We start from the raw sequence: 26,438 nt of genomic DNA, 5'->3' as shown, positions 1-26,438 counted from the left end.
TGTAAAGGCAGAGAACTCATAGAACTACGTACCAAATTTTCTATTCTTTTAAAAATCATAGTATCATTGTGGGGGAAATTCAGAATGTATTTTCGGTAACTACATGATATTTGCAAAATTACATCCACATGATCAGCATTTTTCTCCAAGCCACTTACCACATTTTCCCATTATCCATGTGATACTTACATTTCATCTATTTGAACATATACACTAACAATTCTCCCTATTTTTTTGATTTTCAATGTAAAATTAGATTTCCTGGACCCGTCTTACAAAGAGTTACGATAAGTCAAATCAATCTCACCATAATCATATTTTTTTCCACAGGAAATTATCACAATGTCCATTGTTAACAAGAGGGAGCACAATGAATTGTCAAAAAATGTATGTATGAATACTCATCATATCTAGAAAATGTTTTGAACAAACATGCATTATAGATGTTTACGTTGTTGGCTTGCCATAGTTGTCATTGATCAGATAAATCACAACTCTTTGTAAGATGAAGCCCAGTTATAATTTCATACATCACTGATTTGACTGATAATTCAGTTTCAATTGAAATGCTTATCAATATCTATATATTCTCCAGACATTCCTAAATACAAATTACTGCAATAAACTATACATCAAAACATTCCTGGTGGGTGTTTCATAAAGCTGTTTGTAAGATACAAATGATTTTACGCACGACTGGTGATCCTTTCTTGTGCTTTGTGACATCCCTATGTAATTGAGTTATGACCTAAGAACATGTTCAGTCGTGTGCAACTTTACGAACAGCTTTATGAAACACCCACAAGCTCAATTTGCACGATATAATTTGAATGAGCATTTACTTGCACCTTTGATGAGTTGTCTTTAACATCATGGTCACTATACAATATTCTTTCAATCAACCACAACCAATAAAGTTTTTATTTCATTTCATCTAAGTATTGTCGCTGAAAGATGTTAAAATCTGTTATCTCAAAATTTTAACAGCAACTCACAAAAAGAGGTTATTCCAGAAATAGAACATTGTTGAAACACAATATTGTTGGTTCTGTGAAAAATGCTCCGCTGTAAATTCCACACACTAATCGAATGACCAACTTCAACCCTGGGTTTTACACTCTACCGTACCCTTAACATACATGTAAAACCCTATTGCAACCAATCCCTACCTCTTAAACGAAATTAAGCCCAGAGCAATTGTCGCAGGAGGAAATGTCGTGACCACCATATTGTCCCCTTATTCCTGTCGAAAAACATTTCTAGGTACAGGCCTCTCTTACATAGAGTTATGAATGATCAAATCAACCTTAAACATATGGAAATCCATCCATGTCATAATTTTTTCTACAGGAAATTTGCACAATGTCCTTTGTAAACATAGAAAAGCACGCTGAGTTTTCAAGAAAACGAGGAATGCATGAATGTACATCATAGCTAGAAAATATTTTGAACATGCAGTTTAGATGTTGACATTGCTGGATTTCCATTGTTCTGGTTGATTGGATCAACCGCAACTCTTTGTAAGATGAGGCCCAGTGAGGCCCTCACACTTCATCACGGAAAAGACAATGAGAAGCCGCCAAGAAAAGATGCATTTTGACTTTATAGAAGGATAATGTTTAAAGCATGATTTCCTGCTGCAGGGCTTGGCGCAGATTTTTGACAAGGTACCTTATATGAAATTGATCTATACAGTGCATCTTAAGTCAGCAGGATTTCTGGCTAATAGACTTGGCGCAGATATTTGACAAGGAACCTTACATGAAATTGATTTATATAAAGCCTCTAAAGTCAGCAGGATTTCCAGCTAAAAGACTTGGCACAGATTTTTTGACAAGGTACCTTATATAAAATTGATTTACAGTGCATCTGTAGTCAGCATCACATGTCCAAAGAACAACAACAAACACCCCTTCAGCAACTTTGTGCTAATTGCACTGGTGGATCAAGGGGGGTGGGGCAAAGCCGGCCTTCCCCCCCCCCCCCTTTGAGAGACATAATTAAAATTTGTAATGTAAAAATGTTGTTAAAGCAGAAGTTTGCCCCCCCCCCCCCTTTTTTTTTTAAAGTGAAGACTTTTTTTTTTGCTTGTCAAATTTGTCCTCAGGAAAATGTGCCCCTCCCCTTGGAAAATCCTGGATCCGCCCCTGTAATTGGTTTGTGCACAAATATTCACACGAACAAAAAAAAAAGAGAAATAAAGACCTGAAAGATAGTTTTGTGATATCTGAGGTCTTTCCTTTGCTATGAAACTGAAAGAACAGGGTAAAAAGGCAACTTCCACGACACATCACTTATACAAAAAAAGCAACATAGTATATACAAACATGTACAGCTATACAAACATGAATTTATATATATGGGACTTCAATACATATAGGAAGCCTTAGAAGGATAATTTAAGAGCATTTCCATTATTCCTACAAACTTGAAAAACAGAGCAAACTTATTTCAGGAAAACAACAAGAAGTAAAAAAAAAAATGAGAAGTAAAAAAAAGAGAGAAAAAGAAGAATGAAATGTGCTTCATCCCAATAGCAGGAATATAAAATGAAGATTTTTCTGACTTCACTTACAGAGGCTATTGGAGGAAATTTGTTATGTCATGTCAATTAGAAATCCCCTTCCCCGTTAAAAAAATTGAACCCCCCCACAAAATCTGATTAAAAGTTGATTTTTTTTGCCCTATAAAGAGACACCTGATGATAAACACTTTTCACTTCCTTAAATTTGAGTACATGATATGTATTCAATTAACATGATTGCTCAATATTGGTATTTTCTGGTATCAGCATAATCTAACCTGAGCACGGGGTCGTGTGGTCCAGTGGTTAGAGCATTGGACTCATAATCACAAGGTTGTGAGTTTGAATCCCGACTCTGCCATTGTCTCCACTTTGATAAAAAAGCCAGAGAGTGATATCTGTCGTCAATAAAGTCAGCCACTATGACTGATTAACATAGACGTAAAATGTTTCCTAGGTAATTGGTTATATACCAGCTTGGCGTTTACCAGCAAAAAATGCTGTCCTGCCAAGTTCCTACGGGAGTTGCCATAAACAGAAAAAGCCATTTCTACACCTGGGTGAAAAGGTAGGAAGAAATTGTTTCATGAAAATAAATAACAAAGAACGTCTTGGATAAGCATCATCCGCAGGTATGCCATAAAGTTACTGAAAAGCAAAGCTTAGTGATTGATCACATGTTGGATATTTATGACTGATTATACATTCTAGTTAATGCAATCAATCATACAATATGATCTACAGTCACTGCTAAGCGTTGTGTTACAGGCCCCAGGTCAATCCTACACAAACTGGTAGTTCTCATGGCTGCTAACACTGACGTACGTCGTTGAAGATGATTGGGTGAGATCGGTTGTGAACTGCCTGGCCCAGTTGACCTTCAGAGGGCGACATAACCCTACGCAGCGAAGGCCGAAGAAGTCTACACAGTTCTTGACCAAGCCCCGGCTGTAACATGAAAAATAAATACAGAGAACAAATTCAGGAATATTCTTTTACAATTAAAAAGAAAGGGAAATCGTTTGAAGAAAATCTGGTTAGAAATATCACAGACTTCTTTCAGAATTTGCTGGTAATTTCACGGAATTGGACGCAAAGCAAATTGAATTATGAAAAATAAAGTGATCATCATGAAGATAAAAACAAGTTCCAATAGGAAAACCCTGCATTAGAAGAATACCTGCAGATTAAACCTATTCAGTATTTGTTGAGCTTTAACTGCATATCAGCAGTGTGTGTACACGTAAGAATGAAAACACTAAGATTTTCATTACCATTATTTACAATAAAATAAATGTTTGGTACCGCAAAATCGTAAAACAGCCTTAAAAACAGACAAACTGAAGCTTTTCGACATGCACTTACCGGAGTAAAATCACATGAATGCAACAGCAAAACAATTTATATATAATAGTTTTGAAAGAGACAATTACAATTACTTTATCATTTGCATTTACTGCATGTCACCGAACAACACTAAATTTCATGCTTAGAACACAAAAGAACAGGAAAGCTGCATTCAGAAAGTGGGAAAGTGGAAAACTGAAGACTTGATTGTGTCTGTGGTCTATTGCCTTCAAAGATTTTAACAAACACAAATAAAGTATGTCCTGTGTTACACAGAGTTGTGATTGATCTGATTCATCTAATCTATGGAAATCCAATAATATCATAATTCATCATTGTACAAGGAATGTACACAACATTCCTTTGGAAATGCATTGTTCATGATGTACGCATGAGAGCTATGAAGAAATGTATTTGTCTGATTCATCTCATCTATGGAAATCCATTAATATCATAATTCATTATTGTACAGGAAATGTACACAACATTCCTTTGAAACATACTGTTTGATCATATATCAATGATGTATACATGTGAGTTTAGAAATACTGTAAATCCATGTCATAATTCTTCATGCAAGAAGAACATTCCTTCATTAACACACTCTTTAAAGAGGAATGAAACCTTTGGAACAAATAGGCTTGTGTAGAAACAGAAAAATCAAAGAATTAGAATAAAGAAAGTTTGAGAAAAATCGGACAAATAGTGAGAAAGTTATGAGCATTTGAATATTGCAATCACTAATGCTATGGAGATCCTCATATTGGCAATGTGACAAGGATGTGTGATGTCACTGATGAACAACTTTCCCTTTGGTGGACTATAAAATACCCTCAAAATGTCTCTTTTTGCTTTTTCTTATGATGATACAAACTCTTTATCCATGATGTATTCTTAAAAATATGTATTACATGCCCTCATGTAGACAGAACACATGATTTATGGATAAATGTGATAAAAGAGGCAATTCTAGTGAAATATATACTAAAGTAATGGGGAGAGTTGTTCACAAGTGACATCACACATCTTTGTCGCATTGCCAATTTGCTATCTCCATAGCATTAGTGATCGCAATATTCAAATGCTCATAACTTTCTCATTATTTGTCCGATTTTTCTTAAACTTTCGTTGATCTGTTTCTTTGATTTTTCTGTTTTCACACAAGCTATCTTGTTCCAATGGTTTCATTCTCCTTTAATTATTTTAATGATGTAGACATGAGTAAACATCAGTCAAGTTTGAAAATATTTTAAATGGAAATATGCAATCTATACGGTGGTGTTGCTGGCTTTCCATAGTTGTGGTTGATTGGATAAATTGCAACTCTTCATAAAACAGGCACAAGGTACTTACTCGAATGGATTGGTGAATTTCCCCGGTTTATCAGGAACCGTATCAAAGTACGAGTATCGTGACATGTTCAGCCTTTCATTTGTAGTTACACCAAGCCAAATCATCTGACAAAAAAAAAAAGTTACTACACATCATGTTCATGTAAATGTGACTGACCCCCCCCCAAAAAAAAAAAACTACCAATAATTTGCAAGGTAAGGTTCTCTGTCAATAGCCAGAATAGTAGTTTAGTCTCCAAAATCCAAAAATTAGAAAAATAGCTCATCTGAAAGAGCAATTCTTCTTCTTCATACTGTGAAAATTTGAAGTAGTGAAGTTGAATAAAAAAAGGATACAAGAGTTTCTTGGACACTACTTTTTCGGACTGCTTGGAAGTTTCACTGAGGTTACACAGTATGCACATCCCATGCTTGAGTGAACCACAAACTTCAAACCTTGGTTTCTCCTTATTCTTCAAGCTCTTGCTGAATTTCCTCTGCATTCAATCAAGTACTTTTAATGGTTATTGTTGGTCAATTTTAACAGATCATATCATTTTAAAGCCTGGGAAATAAATTTTCAAGCTCTATATAAAAGTCTCTATATTCATTTTGGTCGACTTATTGTTGGTTTTGGTGGCAGGTCACAAATGATATCAAATAAATTTGACTCCTTCAATAATGTAATATAAGACATCCAGAATCACATGTGCCTTTGTTAACAGAATTCTGACATTTTATGTTTGGAAATCGAAAGACACCATACATGTATGAAAAAAGGCTGAGGAAAGAATAAATGCACCCTTTGGGACAAGAATTAAGTACAAGACAGACGATTGTTGTTTTTCTGTAACAGATACGCATTATCTAAGGGTACTTACATCTAAATACATGTAAATCCATAATAAAAATGCACACTCAGCATTTGAATATGTACATAATATAATGTTGGGGGGTTTTTTTTGGGGGGGGGTTACAATTCTGTTGATTATAATTACTTAATGCAGTGTAATTTATATCATAAAAACTCCATAGCAATAAAAAAATAAGATATAAAACATTGCAAAAATTGTCTTGTCACTGAACTATATTTCTGTTTAAATGACAGACATATTAGAATACTTTTAATAGAAGTCACATTTTTACTCTTTACTAAAAGCTTCACACAGGCTTTAACTCTTTGCATGCAATGGACAGAATCACTTCTACACCACCTTCATTTCAAGAACAACCTTATTTAGCACAACCCTCTGAGATAGAGGGGTTTTAAACGGACTATGTTACTTCCGCTCACAATAGCTTTTGATTGGTTTATGGTAAAGAAAAGCTTTGTGTGAACACAGTAAAATGCAATGCATATATCACTATTGTGTATGTGTAAGAACAATAGACTGTATGCACCCTGTGTGCATTCTGAATAGAATGTGACTTGAGTCCAACTTGGCAGTCTGCTGTATGCGACACTAGTCGAACAAAGCAGGCAAAGAGATACAGAGAGAATGTTGTCTGTTTTCAAGGGGAATTTCATAACATTCAGACAAATATCACGTATGGTCGAACTATGGTTTATTGATATTATGACAGATCTTATATAATGCCACAGGAAAATGCCTTTTTTTTATCTCACCTGGGGACTGTTTCATAAAGCTGTTCATATTAAAGTTAAGAGCAACTTTAAGAACGATTGGTGACCCTTTCTTGTGGTAAACGGTATAGACCAACATGTTCGTTGGTGATGATTCAGCGCGTAAGAAAAGTTCACCAGTCGTTTTTTAAGTCGCTCTTGACTTACGAACAGATTTATGTAAACACCCCAGGTCTGACGGATGCCCGAGGCTAATAAGGGCCCGCCGAAGAATTCCTTACTGGTATACCGAGTTTGCTTTCCCCCAAGGATGTCTCTGTTACAGGTATTTCCAATGCTTTTCACAAATTCTGAGGTCAGCAAATAATAATCAAATCCTCAAAAACGCTGATGCCTGACTGAATGTAATAGAGTACCAAAGCGTTGACGTCAGTTGCCATGGTGCCATTGCGGCCTGGTTCTAAACAAATGAACCAAGGGGCTGTTTCATAAAACTGTTTCAAAACGACTGGTGATCCTTTCTTATGCGCTTATCTATTGCCAATTCATTACACCATTTACCTCCAGAAATGATCACCAGTTGCTCTTAACTTATGAACAGCTTTATGAAACGGTGCCCTGTTACAACTCTTAGAATGATGGTAACAACCAGGGACAAAACACATCACCATTTTTGCAAACACAAATGTGATCGTGCAGCTGCAACACAGTTTAGAACCAGCCGGTTTGTTGTCATGATATCGTGACGTCACAGTTTGGTAGTCTATTGGCTACGCACCTGATAGAGTTGACTGAATAATAACACAAAGACCCAGGTCATGTGGAGTAAGGAGTTGAAGCTGGTCCAGAAAATCCACGGAGAACAGGACATGATCTGGCCAAGGTAGACCCAAAAACCATCCTCTTGAAACGTTGTGGTACATTGTTTAGACCAATCTGATGGTAAAGAACATAATATAAATGGTAATGTTGATGATGAGGGTGATGATGATGATACAATAAAGACAATCATATAATGGTAATAATAGTAATTATAAGGTAGACCCCCAAACCACCCTCTTGAAATGTGGTACATTGTTTTGACCAATCTAATGTTAAAGAACATAATAAAGATGGTAATGTTGATGATGAGGGTGATGATGATGATACAATAAAGACAATCATATAATGGTAATAATAGTAATTATAAGGTAGACCCCCAAACCACCCTCTTGAAATGTGGTACATTGTTTTGACCAATCTAATGGTAAAAAACATAATAAAGATGGTAATGTTGATGAAGAAGAGATGATTATGATGATAATGATTGTGATGATGATGATGGTGATGATAATTATGGTGAAGATGATGATGATGATGGTGAAGATGATGTTGATGATGAAAATAATGGTGATGGTGATGAGGATGTTGATGATGGAGGTGATGTTGATGGCGATGATGATGATGGTGATGATGATGGTGATGATGATGGTGATGAAAATAATGGTGATGGTGATGAGGATGTTGATGATGGTGGTGATGATGATGTTGATGGCGATGATGGTGATGATGGTGATGATGGTGATGAAAATATGGTGATGGTGATGAGGATGTTGATGATGGAGGTGATGATGATGTTGATGGCGATGATGATGATGGTGATAGTGATGGTAGTGATGATGATGTTGAGGATGATTACAATGATGGTGATGATGATGATGATGGTGGTGATGATGTTGATGATGACGATGATGATGGTGGTGGTGATGATGACGGTGGTGATGATGATATTGATGATAGAGATGGTGATGATGATGACAATGGTGACGATGGTGATGATGATGTTGGTGAGGATAGCACTAGTAATGATGATAATGATGGTGGTGGTGGTGGTGATGATGACAGTGATAGTGATGGTAGCGATGATGATGTTGAGGATGATGGTGGGTCATGAGAATGATGATGACGATATAATACACATGTAAATAACAACAACATTAAGATACCCAAAATTAGCACAATGTAAACCAGTTTTAGACACAACCCACAGTTTTTCGCTTGTCTCTGATGACTGATTCTACCTCCATTGCTGACTACATTCGTTGACAGGGCCCAATTACATGTATTTGATAAAATGCCCCCCTCCTTCAAAAAAGGTCAAATTAGCTTGTATACTCACAATTTGTGCATGCATAGAAGTATAACCCTAGACAAGGTAGTAAAGCCATCAAATATAGCACAAAATGATGATGGTTGCCCGCTCCTTTGAAAAAAAAGAACAAAATCGCATAGATGAAGAGAAACTGAAATGATGATTTGGGCAATTACCTCCAAAATCAATTAACCTTTTTGCACATCCCACCTCCATTTTCTTTCCTAATTTCAACTTTACTTCATGAACTGCATATGCCATGATGATTTTATAACTTTTTCATGCATGATTAGAAAAACAATAAACATGCAGATCATTTCAAGAAGGTTCAACATATGACATGCATACCAGCATGTATAATAGAATGGTACAAAAAAAATAGATGCAGATTTACGAGCATTTTTTGATCAGCACTTTTGTGATTTTGTTTACATATTTGGTTAATTTCATAAAAAACAGCTATGTCAATAGGTTTTCTTACCCCTACTACCAGGGACTTGATTTTTAATACAAAAAAGTATAAAAGCAAACATACATGAAATTGTCATTATAACGCTTTTCTGTTAATTTGTCAATAACAAAGCAAAAATGGTGTGGCTTTCCGCCAATAAAGGGTGCAATATTCTACAGATACATAAAATCAAGAATTTTATAAAAGCAAATCTTTTATTTACAACTACTTACATTCACGGAGAGTGATGACAGTATTTCACAGATATTTGAAGGAGATATTATATATTTTTTTAACTAGTGAACATGACACTAATAAAATTCCAAACACTTTTGCATTTAATCAAAGCAACAGAAAAAAATTAACTTGTTTCATGCTTTATTAGGCCAATATCAATTCTATCTATAAGAAATGAAAATCGACTGACCAACACAGTTGTCCACCCACTGGCAGTGAGATATTATATATTTTTTTAAAGTAATGAACATCACACTAATAAAATTCCAAACACTTTTCAAAACTTATCATATCAAATCATATTTTGTGCACGGAAATTTATTTAATCAAAGCAACAGATAAAAAATAATTAACTTGTTTCATATTAAACCAATATCAAGTTTATCTATAAGAAATGTAAATGGACTGACCGACACAGTTGTCCACCCATGGGCAGTGATGGTCAAATCTGGCCACACAGTGGTCACAATGAGAACAATGCTTGCTTCTGATTGGTCGTTTGATCAGGCAGGTTGTACAGAATTTACTCAATTCTAGCTGACCGGTTTCAGCTAGTTCTATGATGGTCTGCAAAAGATTCACATGACAAAAACAAGAACAGAATACAATGACTGATCATATTTAATTGAAATTTGTGAAAATCAACTAAAGTTAGAACTTGGATCAACACTGCCAACATAAAGAATTCCAGTGCACTACGGCAACATGAGAGCTTGTTGCGCACTTATACAGACTGTGCAAAAGAAATGATCAGGGATTTTACATTTGATGCATACAAATTTGTCTACAATATCGACAGTATTATCTTATTCTTCATTGAAAGATAAATTCAAGCCAAGGAAAGTAGTGGCAGCAAATAAGTCTTTGCAATCAAGATCAATTGTCACAATATCGTAGTAGATCTAGATCCAATATTAACATAAATCTACTCTGTGAAATCATCAAATCAATGAAGCTGAAAATTACCACACTGAAGATGAACAACACGGGTAAGCACATGTGGGACCTTGTATGATTATTGCTTGGAAAAAAGACCAAACATCTGGCAAGAACGCCATGCTTTTTTTGTCAATATCTCAGGTTTCTGACTGATCCTGTAATCCTGAATAAATATTTTTGAATGAATAGATTTCTACTAGATTATAGGGCACATATCGTCGGCCTTATGCCAAAAGGGCCTTAACTGCTTTTGGCCATTCCGAGATAATGGCGTTTATAAAGGTTTTGGCCTCTCTAATAATCAAAAGTTTGTGGTCGTTTTTTTGCTTTTGAAGCCAATTTCGATAAACGTGTTAAGTTATTAAGTTTTACATGAAATGTGTTAAATTTATTATAAAATATTCAGAACCCCTAAAATCGGGTTAAGGCCCTTTTGGCATAAGGCCGACGATATATTATATGCATCTGACTGGTTCCAGGGACAAGCAATCAAGAAAACACAAAATTGATCAATAAACATAATGATCATAGGAAGTATATTCTTATATGGATTTGTATATGCACAATATGCATGTATATATTGACTTTTATTCTACATACACACATGTCAGTATGTCTGTGTGCATGTCCCGCAGGTTGTATGTCTCTTTTAATATATTTTCTTCCTTGTTAAATACTTTTTCATTGTTTGTATTTATTATACGTATGTATTTGTTACTTGTATGCAGGGCCCCAAAGAAAATCAGTGCTTCGTCCACTGATGGGGTTACCCTTGGTAAACAAAACGAAACAAATAAATATATTCATTTTCATTTATACAAAGTAACACTGCTGGGTGTCATTTACTGGATTAAGTTTGAACTCATTTTCATATCTCATTTTCTATTTCATATTAAACTTACTCTCTTTCTGTCTTCTTGTGTGCATTGGATAACCCCAGGGTCTCTCTTCATTGTTGCCCAGAATTGATAATACATGTAAACTGATGACGCACAGAAGATCACGTTGCGAAGAAGTGACTGATGTGAACGGAACCGTCAAGGAATCAAATCACTTACGAATACACTGCTTAGAAAAATAACTATGTAGTTTTCATCTTAATATAGGGTAATTATATTGCGCACATATCCACCTTGTTAGGTGCTCAAGGCACTCCTATATTACCCAGCTAAGCTAGGCGTTCACAGCGCACACAGCTTCTTGAGGAATTACTTCCTACCGGTACCCATTTACCTCACCTTGGTTGAGTGCAGCATATTGTGGATCAGTTTCTTGCTGAAGGAAATTAAGCCATGGCTGGGATTCGAACCCACGACTCTCTGTTTCAAAGTCCAAAGATAATCCACTGGGCCACAACGCTCCACACTATGATATGCTATGCGAAAAGGTGCATTTATAATTGGAAAGCATTATCTAACTTATTAGATCTTATTTTTGTGATGGAAGATGTTTTCAAATATATTTTCCGCTCCTTCCATGAGAGACATTTTATACAAACTAAGGAAAGAGCCCAAGTTATAATACACAACATGATTTGAAATATTGAGAGATGTTAAGCAATCATAGGCACTGTACAAGAAAGGCTGTTTGTAATAATTAATGCACTTTTTGTTATCACCATCCTCACCGTTAGTATGTTTAATTATAATCATCATCATCATCATAACAATAACCATAATTAAGCTGAACCAAATTTGCAAAATAAGAGATCAAACAGAATACTGAATATTGATTGCCAATATCAACTTCACAAATGCAAGTAAACTGTTCAAGACTCTATTGGTTTGTGAAAATTAAGTTGTAATTAATGTCATTCATAAAATAATGAACAAGCTTTATGAAACATGTCCCCGGTATTGTTTGAAAAGGATATGAGGCCACAGGAAGATAGCATAGGTTCCGTAGAGAAAAGTTTTGGTTGCTATGGAGATACAGAGTGACACAAGCTCGCCAAACCGGTGATCAAAAAATGTTCTAGGGAAAGAAAAAAAGAAAGCAAACTTCCAAGGTAATACTTGCATTTTGTTACAATTTTTTGTCATTGTGCATTTGAATGCAATCTTAAAATAATGGTTTACATGTGTAGGTACCCTGTATAGTCAGTGTAATGTATCATTGATTGTCAGTTCATGACCACTCCCAACCCCCCACCCCCCCCAAATCATCATCTTCATCACCATGCGCCTCCTCATGATCATCATTATCCCCCTCCCCCCTCTTCATTATCATCATCTTCATCATCAAACATCATCATAATTTGACAATATTTACAAACATCATGCTCATTAAATATCATATTTTTCACCATCATCGTCATCACCATCATCCGCCTCCTCGTCATCATGATCATCATTATCCCCCTCCTCATTATCATAGTTTGACATTAATTACAAACATCATGCTCATTACATATCATTATTGTTTTCATCATCACCGTCGTCATCATCATCGTCATCATCACCATCATCATCAAACATGCATGCATACAGTATATAATCATCACGATCCCCCCCCACCATCAACACAGCATCATTACCACGACTTCACACAAGAGGGGTCTGAACAGTTACTGATGAGGCTACCCTGCCGAAATAAGACACAAATAACCAAACAACCAACAAATAAATTCATTAACTAAAAAATAAACAAATAAATATAAATAAATGATGAATGAATAAGTAAACAGACAAATGATGCAGTACTTGGTACCCTGGGGTACCAAATAATAATCCACCATTTTGTTGAATTATTTATTTTATTTTTTGCGCTGTACCCTGGGTTACCAAAAAATGTGTACAAGTATATTTTAATGTTTTGTACAGATTTTTTTTTCTTTTTAGTGATCTTATGTAACATTTAACTCATTGAGTGCTTCGTGCACGTTACGTATCCTACTATAACATGCCACACTCGTGCTCGCACGCCTACTATTGATTGCTTTGTGCTTGCATTGTTTCCTACCCTCGCCTGCTTCGTGCATGGCTGCGCACATTCGGAATAACAATCATTGTTACGCCGTTTTGCATTGTATTGCGCATCGCATGCACGCCGTAATTAGCACTATTGTGTGCAGTGTGAACTCTGCTTTCTGACAGATAAACTTACTCACGCGGTTTACATTCGACTTTTTCGAGTATTTCTACATTTTTTACAAGATATGGCTCCGCCTCTGAGAGAGAAGAGACCTAGGTTTTTGATCCATACAAAACACTCCACAAAATGGAACTACTTGATACAACTCATATTTTAGCGGTAAAGATAATAACCAATCCACATAATGAGGACATCATTATAAGCAGTAGGTAATTTCCTACAACTTTACTACACAATATTTTGTGGATAAACTAATCGTTAGAGAGTTACAAGCAATTGTAATTATGACTATTGGAAGGAGTGAATACGACTCGCGATCCCAAAATCAATGTGGCACAGGGGGGTTTTGTGGCTGGCACAGGGGATTAGCATCGGATTAGCACTGTGGCATTGGCTTAGTAGTGTGCGTGGCATGTTAAGAGTTAATGCATGCAAATGATATCTTCACTGTTCAATAATGATACCTGTAGTTGTCAATATTGATCTTATGTCTTTGAATTCAATTCAATTCAATTATTTAGTTGAATACACTTTTGGAAATTCATGCAATACCATTGCAAATGCGCTGCACATGCACTGCGCTGTGCCTGTGATCCGGCCTGTGATGGACGAGTAATAAGCCTACACCGGGCCTACACCACCCCCACCGCGTGTACCAGGGCGAGTTTTGGGACTATAAGCTAATCTTTTGTGTAAGTTAGCTGTCGAAAAGTATATTTAAATTCTTAAGTATAATTTGTTTACTATTATTGGCATTAGATTGTATCAAAGAAAGGAAATAGGCGTTGTGATCATTGTCCCCATTCATTGTCATGATTGTCGCACCGATCGTACGACCGTGATCACCATGAAAACAATGTAACTGTACACTATTACAACACGAGATGGCGCTGCACAACGCCGTACCCCGGGGTACCGTAGTACCCCGGTGTACGGCGTGGTGCATCAAATGAATAAATACACAAATAATACATGAAACTAACCTGAATAATGTATAGACTGCCCCGTACGTGCAGAGCGCTGCAATGACTTTGACCCACCAAGGCTGACTGAGTTGAGGAATGAAGCCCATGAGGAAGATAACCAGGAATGGAACAATTTGCATCACCCATTTCCTTACCGCCTACCAAAAGAAAACAGAAAAAACCACAAAAAAAATTCAGAGCTACCACTTTCAGAACTATTATGTCATGGTTGTATTGTATATTTTTTGTATGTATTGCAGGTGTTTCTATTTTGTGTTCAGATTATCATATGCATTTCATTACTGGGATGTGTTCATGTAAATTTCATCTCAGATCAGTAAAGAAATTTAATAGCCACCACTGTTAGAACTAGTTATTCCTTGGTTGATTAGTATTGTAGGCATTCCAATACTAATATGTTCAGATTATTATTTACATTTCATTACCAACCCATGTTTATGTATATTTTATCTTAGATCAATTGCATAAATTACTGTATTTTTAAGTACTAGTGTTTTAATTTCATTTATTTATTATGGGGACGGGTAAAAATAAATAAATTTAGCATTCAAACTGCATGTCCTTTTTTATTGTCAATAAACCTACTTGATTTGAGTTGACAAACCAATTACAACCTATCATTAAAATTGCCAACATTATCAATATTATTAGAATTGAACTGAACTTACTATATTGGATTGGAATAAGTTGATCTGAACTGAGCTAAAGTGAATACAAGTGATTTCAATTCAAGGCTTTACACTGAAAAACTAAAATCAACAGAAAACATGAAAATATAGTTTAAAAAAAAAAAAATTTCAATAACGAAAAACAAATTGTTCGATTTTCCCAACAAAATCTTGTTCTGCATCAATATGTAAGCTGTTTTTAATAATCTATATGTATCAGTATTTTTTTGTTGTAAAGATAAATGTGTAAGAATGATAGCAATTATTAAAAAGAACCGACTAAACAATTCTCAGAATTAAATAATTATTCTTTTTGTTAGCCCTTTTCTCTCATTCTATTCCGAATATAAATGTGTCTTCCTGCCACCTCCACCTAGAGAGTATTTCATGTAGCATCCTCTCAGTAAATTTTACTGACAATTTTGCTCTTAGCCAATCAGAAGCAAGGATTTCAGTAGCTTATAAAAATTGTCCATGAAAATCACTGGCTACTTGTTTCATGAAATGTTCTTCAAGGATGAAAGATGACTGCAGGGGAGTGTTTCACAAAGTATCCTCTCAGTGATTTTCACTGGAATACAAGCTCCAAGCCAATCAGATGCAAGGATTTCAGTAGCTTATAACAATAATAAGTGAAATCGCTATTTGTTTCACGAAGTGCTCCTCTGAATGTACTTCATGCACATACCTTATTTGATTTCAGCCTCTTTAGCAATGTTGAATTGTCGACTTCAGCCTCTCCTCTGAACTCTTTTATTCTCATCACAAGGTAGCCGTTCCGTCTTAATTTTGCCAGATCCATACACGTTTGATGCTGCACAAATTAAAAAAAATGAAGATAATAAAGATAGCTGGATTTACATATTTAGTGCTTTCTCCAAAAGGATGCTAGGCGGGTGTTTCATAAAGCTGTTTGTAAGTTAAGAGCGACTTTAAGAATGACTAGTGATCCTTTCTTGTGGTAAATGGTACACACCATTGGCGAAGATTTAGTACGCAAAAAGGATCACCAGTCGTTCTTAAAGACACTCTTAACTTACGAACAGCTTTATGAAAAGGCCCCCTTGGTGCAACCATTATTACATGGGCTTAAGCTCAAGTTATCCCTCCAACACTTGGTGCATTTAAGGAACTAATCCTGCCAGGTACCTATCCCCCTTCAAACAATGGGGATACATTTCATACTGATAGTAAGCACGTGAGGGCTGGGATTTGAACCAAGAACCCTATGTTTGAAAGGTGGGAGATAAAACCCCAGACCATACAGTATGTGAAGATTCAAATTCTAGTCCAGCCCACCCTTTTTCCCTTTGTCTTTTCCCTGACTGTGACACACCGAGTTTTGTATCACTGGCAATTATAGAATAAATCAATGAAACATGCAAGCAGGTGCTTAGTTTATGGTTATCAATGACTACAGTGAGTGTCACCAAGGTAAACAGACAGGCAAATCGAGGGGGGGGGCGTTTCATGAAAGGACTTGTCTGACGTTTTATCCGACAAGTTCCATTTTATCCGACAGTTACCATAGGAACAGTGCCTCTCAGCCAATCAGAATCATGGAAAGATGTCAGATCTGACAACTTGTCGGATGAAAATGTTGATGAAACGCTCCCCAGAGTTAGGTTGAGCTCATCGTAAAGGGGCAACTTGACAACATCACGATTTTAAAATGAAGCTCTTGTTTCCCCACAAGCCAACTGAATGTCCTAATATCGACCTAAATGTCCTTTTTCACTAGCCTTTTAATATTCTTTACACCCTGTTTAATATTTTCCACTTCAGCTGTACTATAAAAGTTTATACATCTATATTCTGTAGGAATATTTTTAGAGGGCACTTACACTTTTGTTTTCCATATAGGTATCTGCCCCGAACTTCACCAGGCAGTTGACGGCAGCCATGTTGCCCTGCACTGCGGCCCAGTGGAGGGCGCCATTTTCAAATTTCTTGTCCTGAATGTTAGGGTTCGCTCCCATGGTGAGAAGGAGGCGAGTTGGGTCCATCCTGCGTTGGAAAATTCAGTAAAAGATTTAAATATTACAAAGATTAATTAATATGAAATCTAGTACTTGAAGCCAATGGAAAAAACGATGGAACACTTAGGGCCGTTTCATAAAACTTGGTGTAAAAAACATCTGCAACAGCAGTTTAAAGCTACTGAAATCCTTTAATTTGATTGGCTGATAGTAAACTTGTAACAGAAATTGCGCATTTGTTATGATAAGAAGCTTTTTTTATGAAACAGGACCCCACAGTTATAATATCAAAGCATTAAGAAGCATAATGTAAGATAATTTTAAAGCAAAGATAAACAGAACTGCAGGTCAAAGAAAAAAAATCCACCTGAACTAAACAAAAGGATATGTGACAAATATTCATATTTAAAAAAATGTTTATGTCATCTTATCATTCTAAAATTTCTTCCGAGCCAAAGTGGTAAATTGCCACAATGTATAGTGTAGACTAATGGAAAAATAAGAATAAACATTCCTTAATATCTCTATGTAGACAATTTTTACAAGAATGCAATTATAAGTATTACTACCTACCAGTTGCGTTTATATAACAATAAAGGCAGTGTATACTTACGAGAAAGCTTTATATGCAGCCCACATAAGCGGTGTCATCCCATTTCCATCAATCATGTTAGCATCCTACAGAGAAAGAAAAAGGGCAAAAATTGTACTGCTACTTTGTAGAAATGAGATTCAAATAGTGAAACTTTTTTAATGTGTCAGACAGCAAAGCATCAAAGTGAGTCTACATTTACAAGTATACGAGAATTCTAAAGCACCCTCTTCCATCCCAATTTTAGCGCATGAAGTAATTAATTTTTTGGGGGGGGTCATAAGTAGAATATTTACTTCTAAATATATGATAGAATGAAAGCATATATTTTTCCTGCATGATAAAAAATTAATTGAACATATTAAAAGAAGCGATCACCCATCCATAAGGCGAAACAAATATTTGAGATTCTCCAAATGCCGTAACTGAGAACATCCAGTAGGGAGACAAAGGCGCCACAGAAATTCCTTTAGGGCAACTTATTGCTTGTTTTGGGGCGGCTTGTCACATATCAAACAGAGATGCAACGGTGGATTTAAATTTGTTCTCAGGCGCAATCATGATACTCTTGCACTAAACGTCAGAAGTGTACTCACGTAGTCGAGTAGTCCAAGGCACCTGACGAGACCCATGAAAGTCCAGGGTTCAATTCCTGCCACAAATCCTATGTTTATTGAGCAAGGTATTTAATCAACAGTGCTCTTTCATCCTACATTCCAATGAAATGGAAATGCTATACGCATTCTTGGTAACTATTTAGTGGGCGCGTCGTGGTCTAGTGGTTCCGACTCTCACCTTTGGAACAGAGGGTCGTGGGTTTGAATCCTAGCCATGGTGTGTTTTCCTTCAGCACGAAATTTATCCACACTGTGCTGCACTCGACCCGGGTGAGGTAAATGGGTACCTGCAGGAAGTAATTCCTCAAAAAGCTGTGCGCATCAGAATCAGTAGACTAGCTTAGCCGGGGCAATATAGGAGCACTTTGAGCACCTAACAAGGTGGATACATGCGCTATACAAATCCTATATTATTTAAAACGATTTATAATTTACTCACCTGGCCTTTGGCGATGAGGTAAGCTACGATGGGAGTGTGAGCAAACTGGCAAGCCAGGTGTATACCACTGCACCCCTCCCCATCCCTCAGGGAAGGGTCCGCCCCATACTGCATCAGCAGCACCACCATGGGGAGGTGACCCTGGCGCACCGCCCAGTGGAGGGGGGTGGAGTTGAGGTCCCCGCCCAGTTTATCGATGATGGCTTCCTTGGATACGAGGTACCTGTATGTCATTAACAGGAGATTAAGAACAGATAATAATGACAGTAGTAGTAATTATGACAATAATACTTACATTTACATGTATGTAGTGCATAATAATTGCGTTACTATTAAAGTGCTTTACATTGTAATTATTACCCCGGTCATCGGATCCTTGCGTGCCTTTCTCCACTTCCAGGGGAGCATTCCAAGAGTTTCAGGACCCAACTGCTCAGCAAACTACATAAACTTTTGCATCCTACAGGTTACCCATAATACCTGGGTTCAAAGTGTAAATTGATGCCTTGTCTAATAATAGAATTCCATTAATGGTTTTGCGATTCACATTTTTATGATAGAGACCCCAGTTTCCCATTTTCTAAATTGCGAATTCTGCCCTCTTTAATGCTCTTAATTTGCACTGATCTTTGGTGACATATTATGCAAAACATACGACAAACCAGTAATGTTGTGAAAAGTAAAGATTGGTAAACACATGCTAAACACTGCGGAGTATGATTTTTCACATGCACAGTTTTGTTTCATAGGCTTTGACTTTTATTTTCAAGATTTTCTTTGTACTTTCATAATTCAAACATATTCTTACATTGAACTTAAATCAGGTTTTCCTGAGAAATTATGTGAATTCCATATTCTTCCTGAATTCTGTGACTTTTCTGCCCGCTGTATCGCAGAAAACTGGGAATGTCACTAAAATGTTCAGAATACTGACTCACCTCACGATATCAGCCCTATTGTTGATGGCTGCCCAATGCAGCAATGTAACATTCTCGTGGTCCGGTTGATTCACGTCGTAACCTTCTTCAACAAACTTACGGACTCGATCGATCACACCTGAAAATGCATGAATATTAGCGATTTAATAGCATAATCAATTTGACAATTTAAAAGAAAGAAACTTTATTTCCCTGTGCTTGCTTTCCTTCTCCCTCCACCACCTCCTCCTCTTCTTCTGCTTAACTCTTCTTCTCCGCCTTTCCCCATTTCTTCTTTTGTTCACTCATCCGTGCCACTGTGTTTCTCCCTTTTTATGCATTCCTTAAAACCATCTGAAACAGATTTACTATGGCTGACTACGAAAATCTTACACAATATTCCCTGAACCGTTTCTAAACAGAACTTGCAAACTGCTGCAAGAATTAAGACTAGGAAACAGGTTATAGAAAGGGAGCGTAGCGTGGCTGATGGGTGTGAGGAAATCTTGGTACCGTTCAAAGCGATGCATCTTTATTACTTGGCTGAAATAAAATATAATTTAAAGAGCACTACTCACCATACTGTGTAGCTTTTACAATGTCCATCTGATCCGGGTCATTTTTAGACTCTGATTTTGGTTCAGAGGTGCTGTCGGCCGAGTGAGGTTCAAAGTAGCCCAGAGTCTCCCCAGTCGGCTGGACCGGGTACGGCTTCACCTCCTCCATCATCTTGCCTCGGAACCCTGCTGTAAAGATCAAGAGGAAAATTAACGGTAACACCATGCTTAGCAATGATCGTAGAAATGTGAATGACTGATTGCAATTACCACAATATACAATCTGCACTCAATCAATCCAGGTTTCTCTTCCCTGAAAAGTGAAAAAAAATAGAGAGAGATCACCAATCCAGGTTTCTCTTCCCTGAAAAAAAAATAGAGATCATTGGCGTCCGGCGTCTCCCCTGGATATGGAGACCGTGCCTTTCCATCTACAATGCATTGCTCCACGCTCTGTGAACCTGACATCATTGAATTCTTCAAATCATCTCTCAAATCCCACTTATTTCAGAGGATGTTGGATGAGCCTGCACCTATGAATGTTTTTAAAAGAAATATGGCACATTACAAAAGCTGTGGATAATCATCATCATCATCTTCCCTGCAAAAGACTTACCTCGGCGACAGCCAATCTAAGTCACTATTTTTGTTGCTTTTAACTTGATTTTTCTCCATTTTTTGGCAATTAATGTCAATGTCATGAGGGAATATTAATTTGCATTTTGGTCATGTTAATTTTCAAAATTTTGCATTTTGGTCATGTTAATTTTCAAAATTTTTCATTAAAGACAAAAATTGAAGAGCCCCGATGGGGGGATTTTGAATTGCAAGTTCCCTAATGGTGGCTGCACGGTAGCGAGCCGTCTGTGTACAAGGAGAAATTAAAAAAAAGATGTTAAAAAACTCCTCGAAACAGACGGCTGCCAGCTGTCTACCCATCAGTAGAGGCGCACGGCCAATATGGGAGACTCTCTCCAATAAGGGAGACAATCTCCCATATTGGAGACTTGCTTTGCAAAATTACAAAAGAAACACCAACAAAAGCATGATTTTTTCCACCCAAACTTTTGTCCCACTGAGGTAAGAGGCCCATTTGTTTTGTGTGAGGATGACAACAAAAGTCCTTATAAAAATAAAAGTAGACGGTGAATTTTTTAAGTAGATGGTGAAAAGGGGTAATTTTTCATGAGGAATCTGCTTATCACATTTTTATTTGCCGCCAAGATAATCCTTTTGAAGCAAATGTAAACAAAGAAAATTGGTAAACCTAACTGGAGACTGTCTTTGAAATTGGATACCCAAATTCTTCAGAAAAGTCTCTGATATTGGAGATAATCTCTCTCAGTCTCATGGGAGACAGTCTCCAATATGGCAGTGCGCCTCTACTGCCCATGTAAATGATTTAGGGCTAGATCTTTTAGAAGCAGAAATCTCTGCATGGGGCGAAAGTTTCAGGTTTTGGCGGCCTACACGCACATGAATGGATAGGAATACCTGGCTTCATTGAGAGTAAGCATACGTCAGTGAATGATTTTCACTCTCTAACGTTAGAAGCCGCTTGGCTAGGCAAGACGGTCCGAGGCAATTGACATTGTCGCCTGTCGGTAGCAGAGCTACCAAGTCTCACGCATTGTGCGTGAGACTCACGCATTCAGGGTCCGTCTCACGATCTCACGCATTGGGACCCGACAGAAAAAATAGAGAAAAAGTAGCATTATTCGCTAGATTATACGACTGGCCGGCCGCCTTCACGTCTAGCCAGGCATGCGAGACGAATCGAGAGTGCAGTCAGCATGGTCAGCGCACAGCTAGTATGTGATACGATGAATCGCGTGCGTGCATCGCATGGTTTTGTAGTATGGATCGATATCATGAAGCCCATATCTCATGCGCGCGTGTTGCACGCGCGCCTTTTGGCAACGTACGAGTGTAAGTACTGGCCGCGCGCGCGCAGAGACGCCGAGTCATGAAAATCTCACGCATAACCAGTAGAGGCGATGGTCAGAAAATTGGGATCGTCCCAGTTTACAGGGACTGTCTCAGTTTACAAGGATTTCTTCACACAAGAAATCTAGGAAAGTTCATTCACCTGTCAAGTGCCGACACCAATCAAGTGTGCTAGTCAATGTAAACATATCAGGTTTCATAACAAGATTATTGGAAGACGGTAAGTCATGAAAAATAGACGATGAACTGGGGGGAATTGAGGTCACTGAATCTATTTTTAGCACTCTCAATTTCCGTAATTGCTGTCTGTGTCCCGTAGGGGGAAGTGAAAAAAAAACGTCCCCATAAACAAGGACAGTCTCAATTTATCAAGACATGATTTGTCTTGGTTTATGAGGATATCCTTGTTTTCTGGGACAATCCCAATTTTTGGACCAGCGCCTCTAGTGATAACATTTTTTTTAACTTGTAGGTATGTGACAAAAAAAATGAAAATTCTCAAATCTCAATGAATTTGGTATCATTTGAAAGCCCTTAAAAAGACCTTTCAAATGATACCAAGAACTCAAATTTTCATCAAGAAATTATAAAGTAATTCCAGTTTAAGTCGCGCATATTTATCCAAATTTGTGGTCATTGTCTTAATGTAAAGTCAATGGAGTGCATAACCGATTTTTGTGACCATTTTGTGACCATTTTGAACCCAAGTCTTCAACGGGCTCTAACTTCTTTGTTTAGCCCTTTGAAGTAATTTAGGTATCAATGGAAAGGTGAAAGAAAACTCAATTGATGTGTAATCATTTCACTTGGTAATTTTTATTCTTATTATGTGTAAAATAATTTCTTTTAATTAATTCTAATTAATTATGCAAATTACAATTACTCGCCTCTTTTTTTTGCCAAATGAAGGTGATAATGAGAGATAATTTGTATATAATTTAGTTGGCATCAAAATAAAACAGCATCATGTAGATAATTTCCTAAATGAATTTGTTTAAAGTATTGTTTTTGTAATTTCTAATGTATTTCTTTTCTTTTCTGATATAAATTACAATTAGCTCTTTTTCAACTTTAGTATTGTGTACATGTATGTATGGGGTCTTTTTTTTACAAATGAAAAATATCATTCCTTTTGTACATGTACTTTGTATGGTATAAAAATACAAGTGTGCTTTTCTGATGTATTTGATTGTTTCACCAATTCTTTATGTATTTTATTGTTTCAACAATTTGTTTATAGATGGATAATGTAGCTTTCATTTTGGAGACCATGGGCATTCGATTACAATTTTTTTAGGAAGGATGAGCAGCAGAGTCTGAGGGTGTAAAGATGTAGCATTGCATGTAATTCAAGTATCAAGAAGGAAACATAAAAATTAAGCTTTAATATATGCATTTCTTAGATATGTATGATTACAACAAAGGCCATGTTCGAGCACTCCTTTTTTAATGAAAAATAAGTTCATATTCTAGCGTGAAATCACTGCACATAAATAAAGCTCTGAACAGCAACAAAAACAGGCATCAAAGCTCCAACACTCAAAACAAGAGAACAAAAGTGACACAAAAACTTATACAAATCCCATCCCCATTTCAACTTATGAACACAACCCCCCCCCCCCCCTGCACCCTTCTTGAAAAAAAAAATAATTATAATAAAATAGAAAAAAAATGAATAACATAGAAAAAAAAATAGACATGAGCCATGTGGAAGTGAAATATTTCCTCTGAGAGTGAAAAATTAAACAACAAATTTTTTGCATTTTAATCATGGGGGGAAATTGGCCCCAAAGGTAGGGGGACGCTGGCATCGGCGGCGAAAGCCAACAATTTTAGGGGGGACCACCAAATTATTTTGATAATCAAAAAAATACACCAAAGGTTATCAACCAAAAATTATAGGGGGACGCAGAAAACTAAATTTGACAAGCAAAAAAAAAGGTTATCAAAAAAAAAATTGAGGTGGGGGGATCGTCCCCCACCTCAAATTAAGGGCGGGGGGGGTACACTTCCCCCAGCTTTCGCCGCCTATGGATGCTGGCAACTCTGACAAGTTAAAAAAAAAAAAGTTTATCCCCAAACTGTTGTAAGGTCATTTTAACCCCAAAAAAGAAAAAAAGAAAGAAAAAAAAATGTATTATTGTTACATGTCCCCCTATTATTTTGGGTAGGGGGACGTGTCCCCCTGGGATTTCCACCCATGAATTTAATTTTAGAAAAGTCAACATTGATATTCCACTGTCAAAAGCAAATCCAGTTTCCAAATGAAACGATAATCAACCACCTAGACTCTTGACTTGAGTCACATAACCTTGGGATGATAAAATCTTTCTGTGACAAATGTATGTATTAAAATCAATATCAGAATAATTATCTACGGTATAATGACAGAGATTTCCCAAGAAAGACACAACATAATCATCAAGTAAGCAATTTACGATCTAGTTCAATCCAGCATGAACGACTCACTATCGACCGCTCCCATCACCCTGCCAACCGCAGGCGCATCGGGCAGCTCGACTGCCGAGAGACCGGCTGTGACAAGAGTAGCATCGCCCTGCCAACCGCAGGCGCATCGGGCAGCTCGACTGCCGAGAGACCGGCTGTGACAAGGGTAGCTGGCAGCTCTTATATCTGGACTGCGCAACGTCAGAATCGCGTAAGTTTGGATTTTTTGATAATTCAAATATATTTCCAGTCAAATTGTATACCTAATCGGATTCTTGTTTTACTTACCATAAAAAAATTTCGAACATTTACGCGTCCAAAAATTTGATGAACTTTCAAGCTCCGATATCCACACTTTACAGGCGAGTATCCACATTGAAACTTATATGCACAGAAAGAGCACATCTTCAGCTGTCTGTTAAAAGGCACGAGATTGCACCTACTATGTGCGCATGCGCATTAAACCCCATTTTCAATGAGCCGCCCAGACAGAGGCGATGCCACTCGCAGCAAAACCCGCGCGAAAACCGTGCCACCACAACCAGCGCTCGCGATGCCCCGTATTCGAACATAGCTTTTAATTATAACTTGGCATCTCTGCGGTAATGTATCTCGCCTCGACGCTAAATATCTCGCACGCTAGACCAGTTGAAGCGGGATTTACATGTAGCATCGAGGTGAGATTCATGATATTCAATATTATCGGCAAATGTACACATTTTTTATTCTAGCACCGCTCATTCACTTCTCTCCCACCCACTCACATACATCATGTACACCAATATTTCACCTCGGTCCCACAGATATATATTTATGTTAGCGATGTGATCGCCGAAGAATATAAAAACACAGAGGGAAGAAGTAATAAAATTAACACCGATTGGGTAAAACAACTTGGATTGATTGTGTCAAAGATATGTAAAATAATTTTTCAGGTTGAAAAATACTAAATTATACTCACGTTTGGAGTGAATTAGGGTAATTTATTTGTGTACGATTCGATCAGTGGCTTCGGCTTTGCTTCTGCCTTCTGGATATATAGCGACGCACGATCAACGCGATCAACGCACGGTCACGCACGCCCAATTTTCTGCACCAGTTTGCGCACGGAACAAATTTTTCGGGAAGGGGCTCCAAGGCTACTTTATTGTGGGTGCCAGGCTATATTTTGAGGGGGCAGCATATTTTGTTTTCCTTAAGTGCAGTTACACCCCTACATGGCCAAAACCTGTTTGTGATGCCTTAATTTTATATCCTTTCTCCCTTTTTCTACGTCAATTATATATATTCCTGAAATATTTCCCCTATCCCTGCCTATTATTGATATACAGTAAAATATCCTTTGACTTTGAGGTTTCAAATTGGAGTGCATGGACAGTGACACAATATTACATATATAAATAAATATTTATAATAGACATTATACAATATTAATCATATTAATTTCCAACGATCTCGATATGATAGAACACTAAGCTTAAAAGCATTTTGCATATAACTAGTTTTATTCATTGTTACTATTCAAATAAAAGTTGCGGAAATTGAGGGATCCACTCTCTCTCTTGTATACTTCCTCCGTTAAGGTTGGAGATCGCTATCCTTAGAGACAAATGCAGGCACTTCCTTAAGGTTGTTAGAAAAGCAGGGCTT

At 37.0% G+C, this 26,438-nt stretch overlaps 1 protein-coding gene across 2 annotated transcripts; it reads right to left on the bottom strand.

Annotated features, from left to right (window-relative positions):
- Nucleotides 1-3,048: 3,048 nt before the first annotated feature.
- LOC121422075 (palmitoyltransferase ZDHHC17-like) lies at nt 3,049-25,837 on the bottom strand. Of its 2 annotated transcripts, none has more exons than XM_041616884.1 (15): nt 25,750-25,815; nt 20,415-20,579; nt 19,858-19,975; nt 18,920-19,142; nt 17,885-17,949; nt 17,137-17,299; nt 15,981-16,106; nt 14,622-14,761; nt 12,419-12,519; nt 11,448-11,569; nt 10,017-10,173; nt 8,946-9,029; nt 7,566-7,723; nt 5,225-5,328; nt 3,049-3,472 (listed from the first exon to the last, which is right to left on the bottom strand). In XM_041616884.1, the coding sequence occupies exons 2-15, from the start codon at nt 20,563-20,565 to the stop codon at nt 3,307-3,309; spliced, it is 1,878 nt and encodes a 625-aa protein (XP_041472818.1). In that variant the 5' UTR covers nt 20,566-20,579; nt 25,750-25,815; the 3' UTR covers nt 3,049-3,306. The 2 variants fall into 2 exon arrangements, with proteins under 2 accessions (XP_041472818.1, XP_041472817.1); XM_041616883.1 differs by having other exon boundaries at nt 3,051-3,472; nt 20,415-20,582; nt 25,750-25,837.
- Between the last annotated feature and the right edge of the window lie 601 nt (nt 25,838-26,438).

The sequence above is a fragment of the Lytechinus variegatus genome, chromosome 9 (assembly GCF_018143015.1).
Source record: "Lytechinus variegatus isolate NC3 chromosome 9, Lvar_3.0, whole genome shotgun sequence".
In the NCBI taxonomy this organism is placed as follows: Eukaryota; Metazoa; Echinodermata; class Echinoidea; order Temnopleuroida; family Toxopneustidae; genus Lytechinus; species Lytechinus variegatus.
Note: the sequence above shows the minus strand (reverse complement) of the source record. Positions and strands in the feature narration are given on the sequence as shown.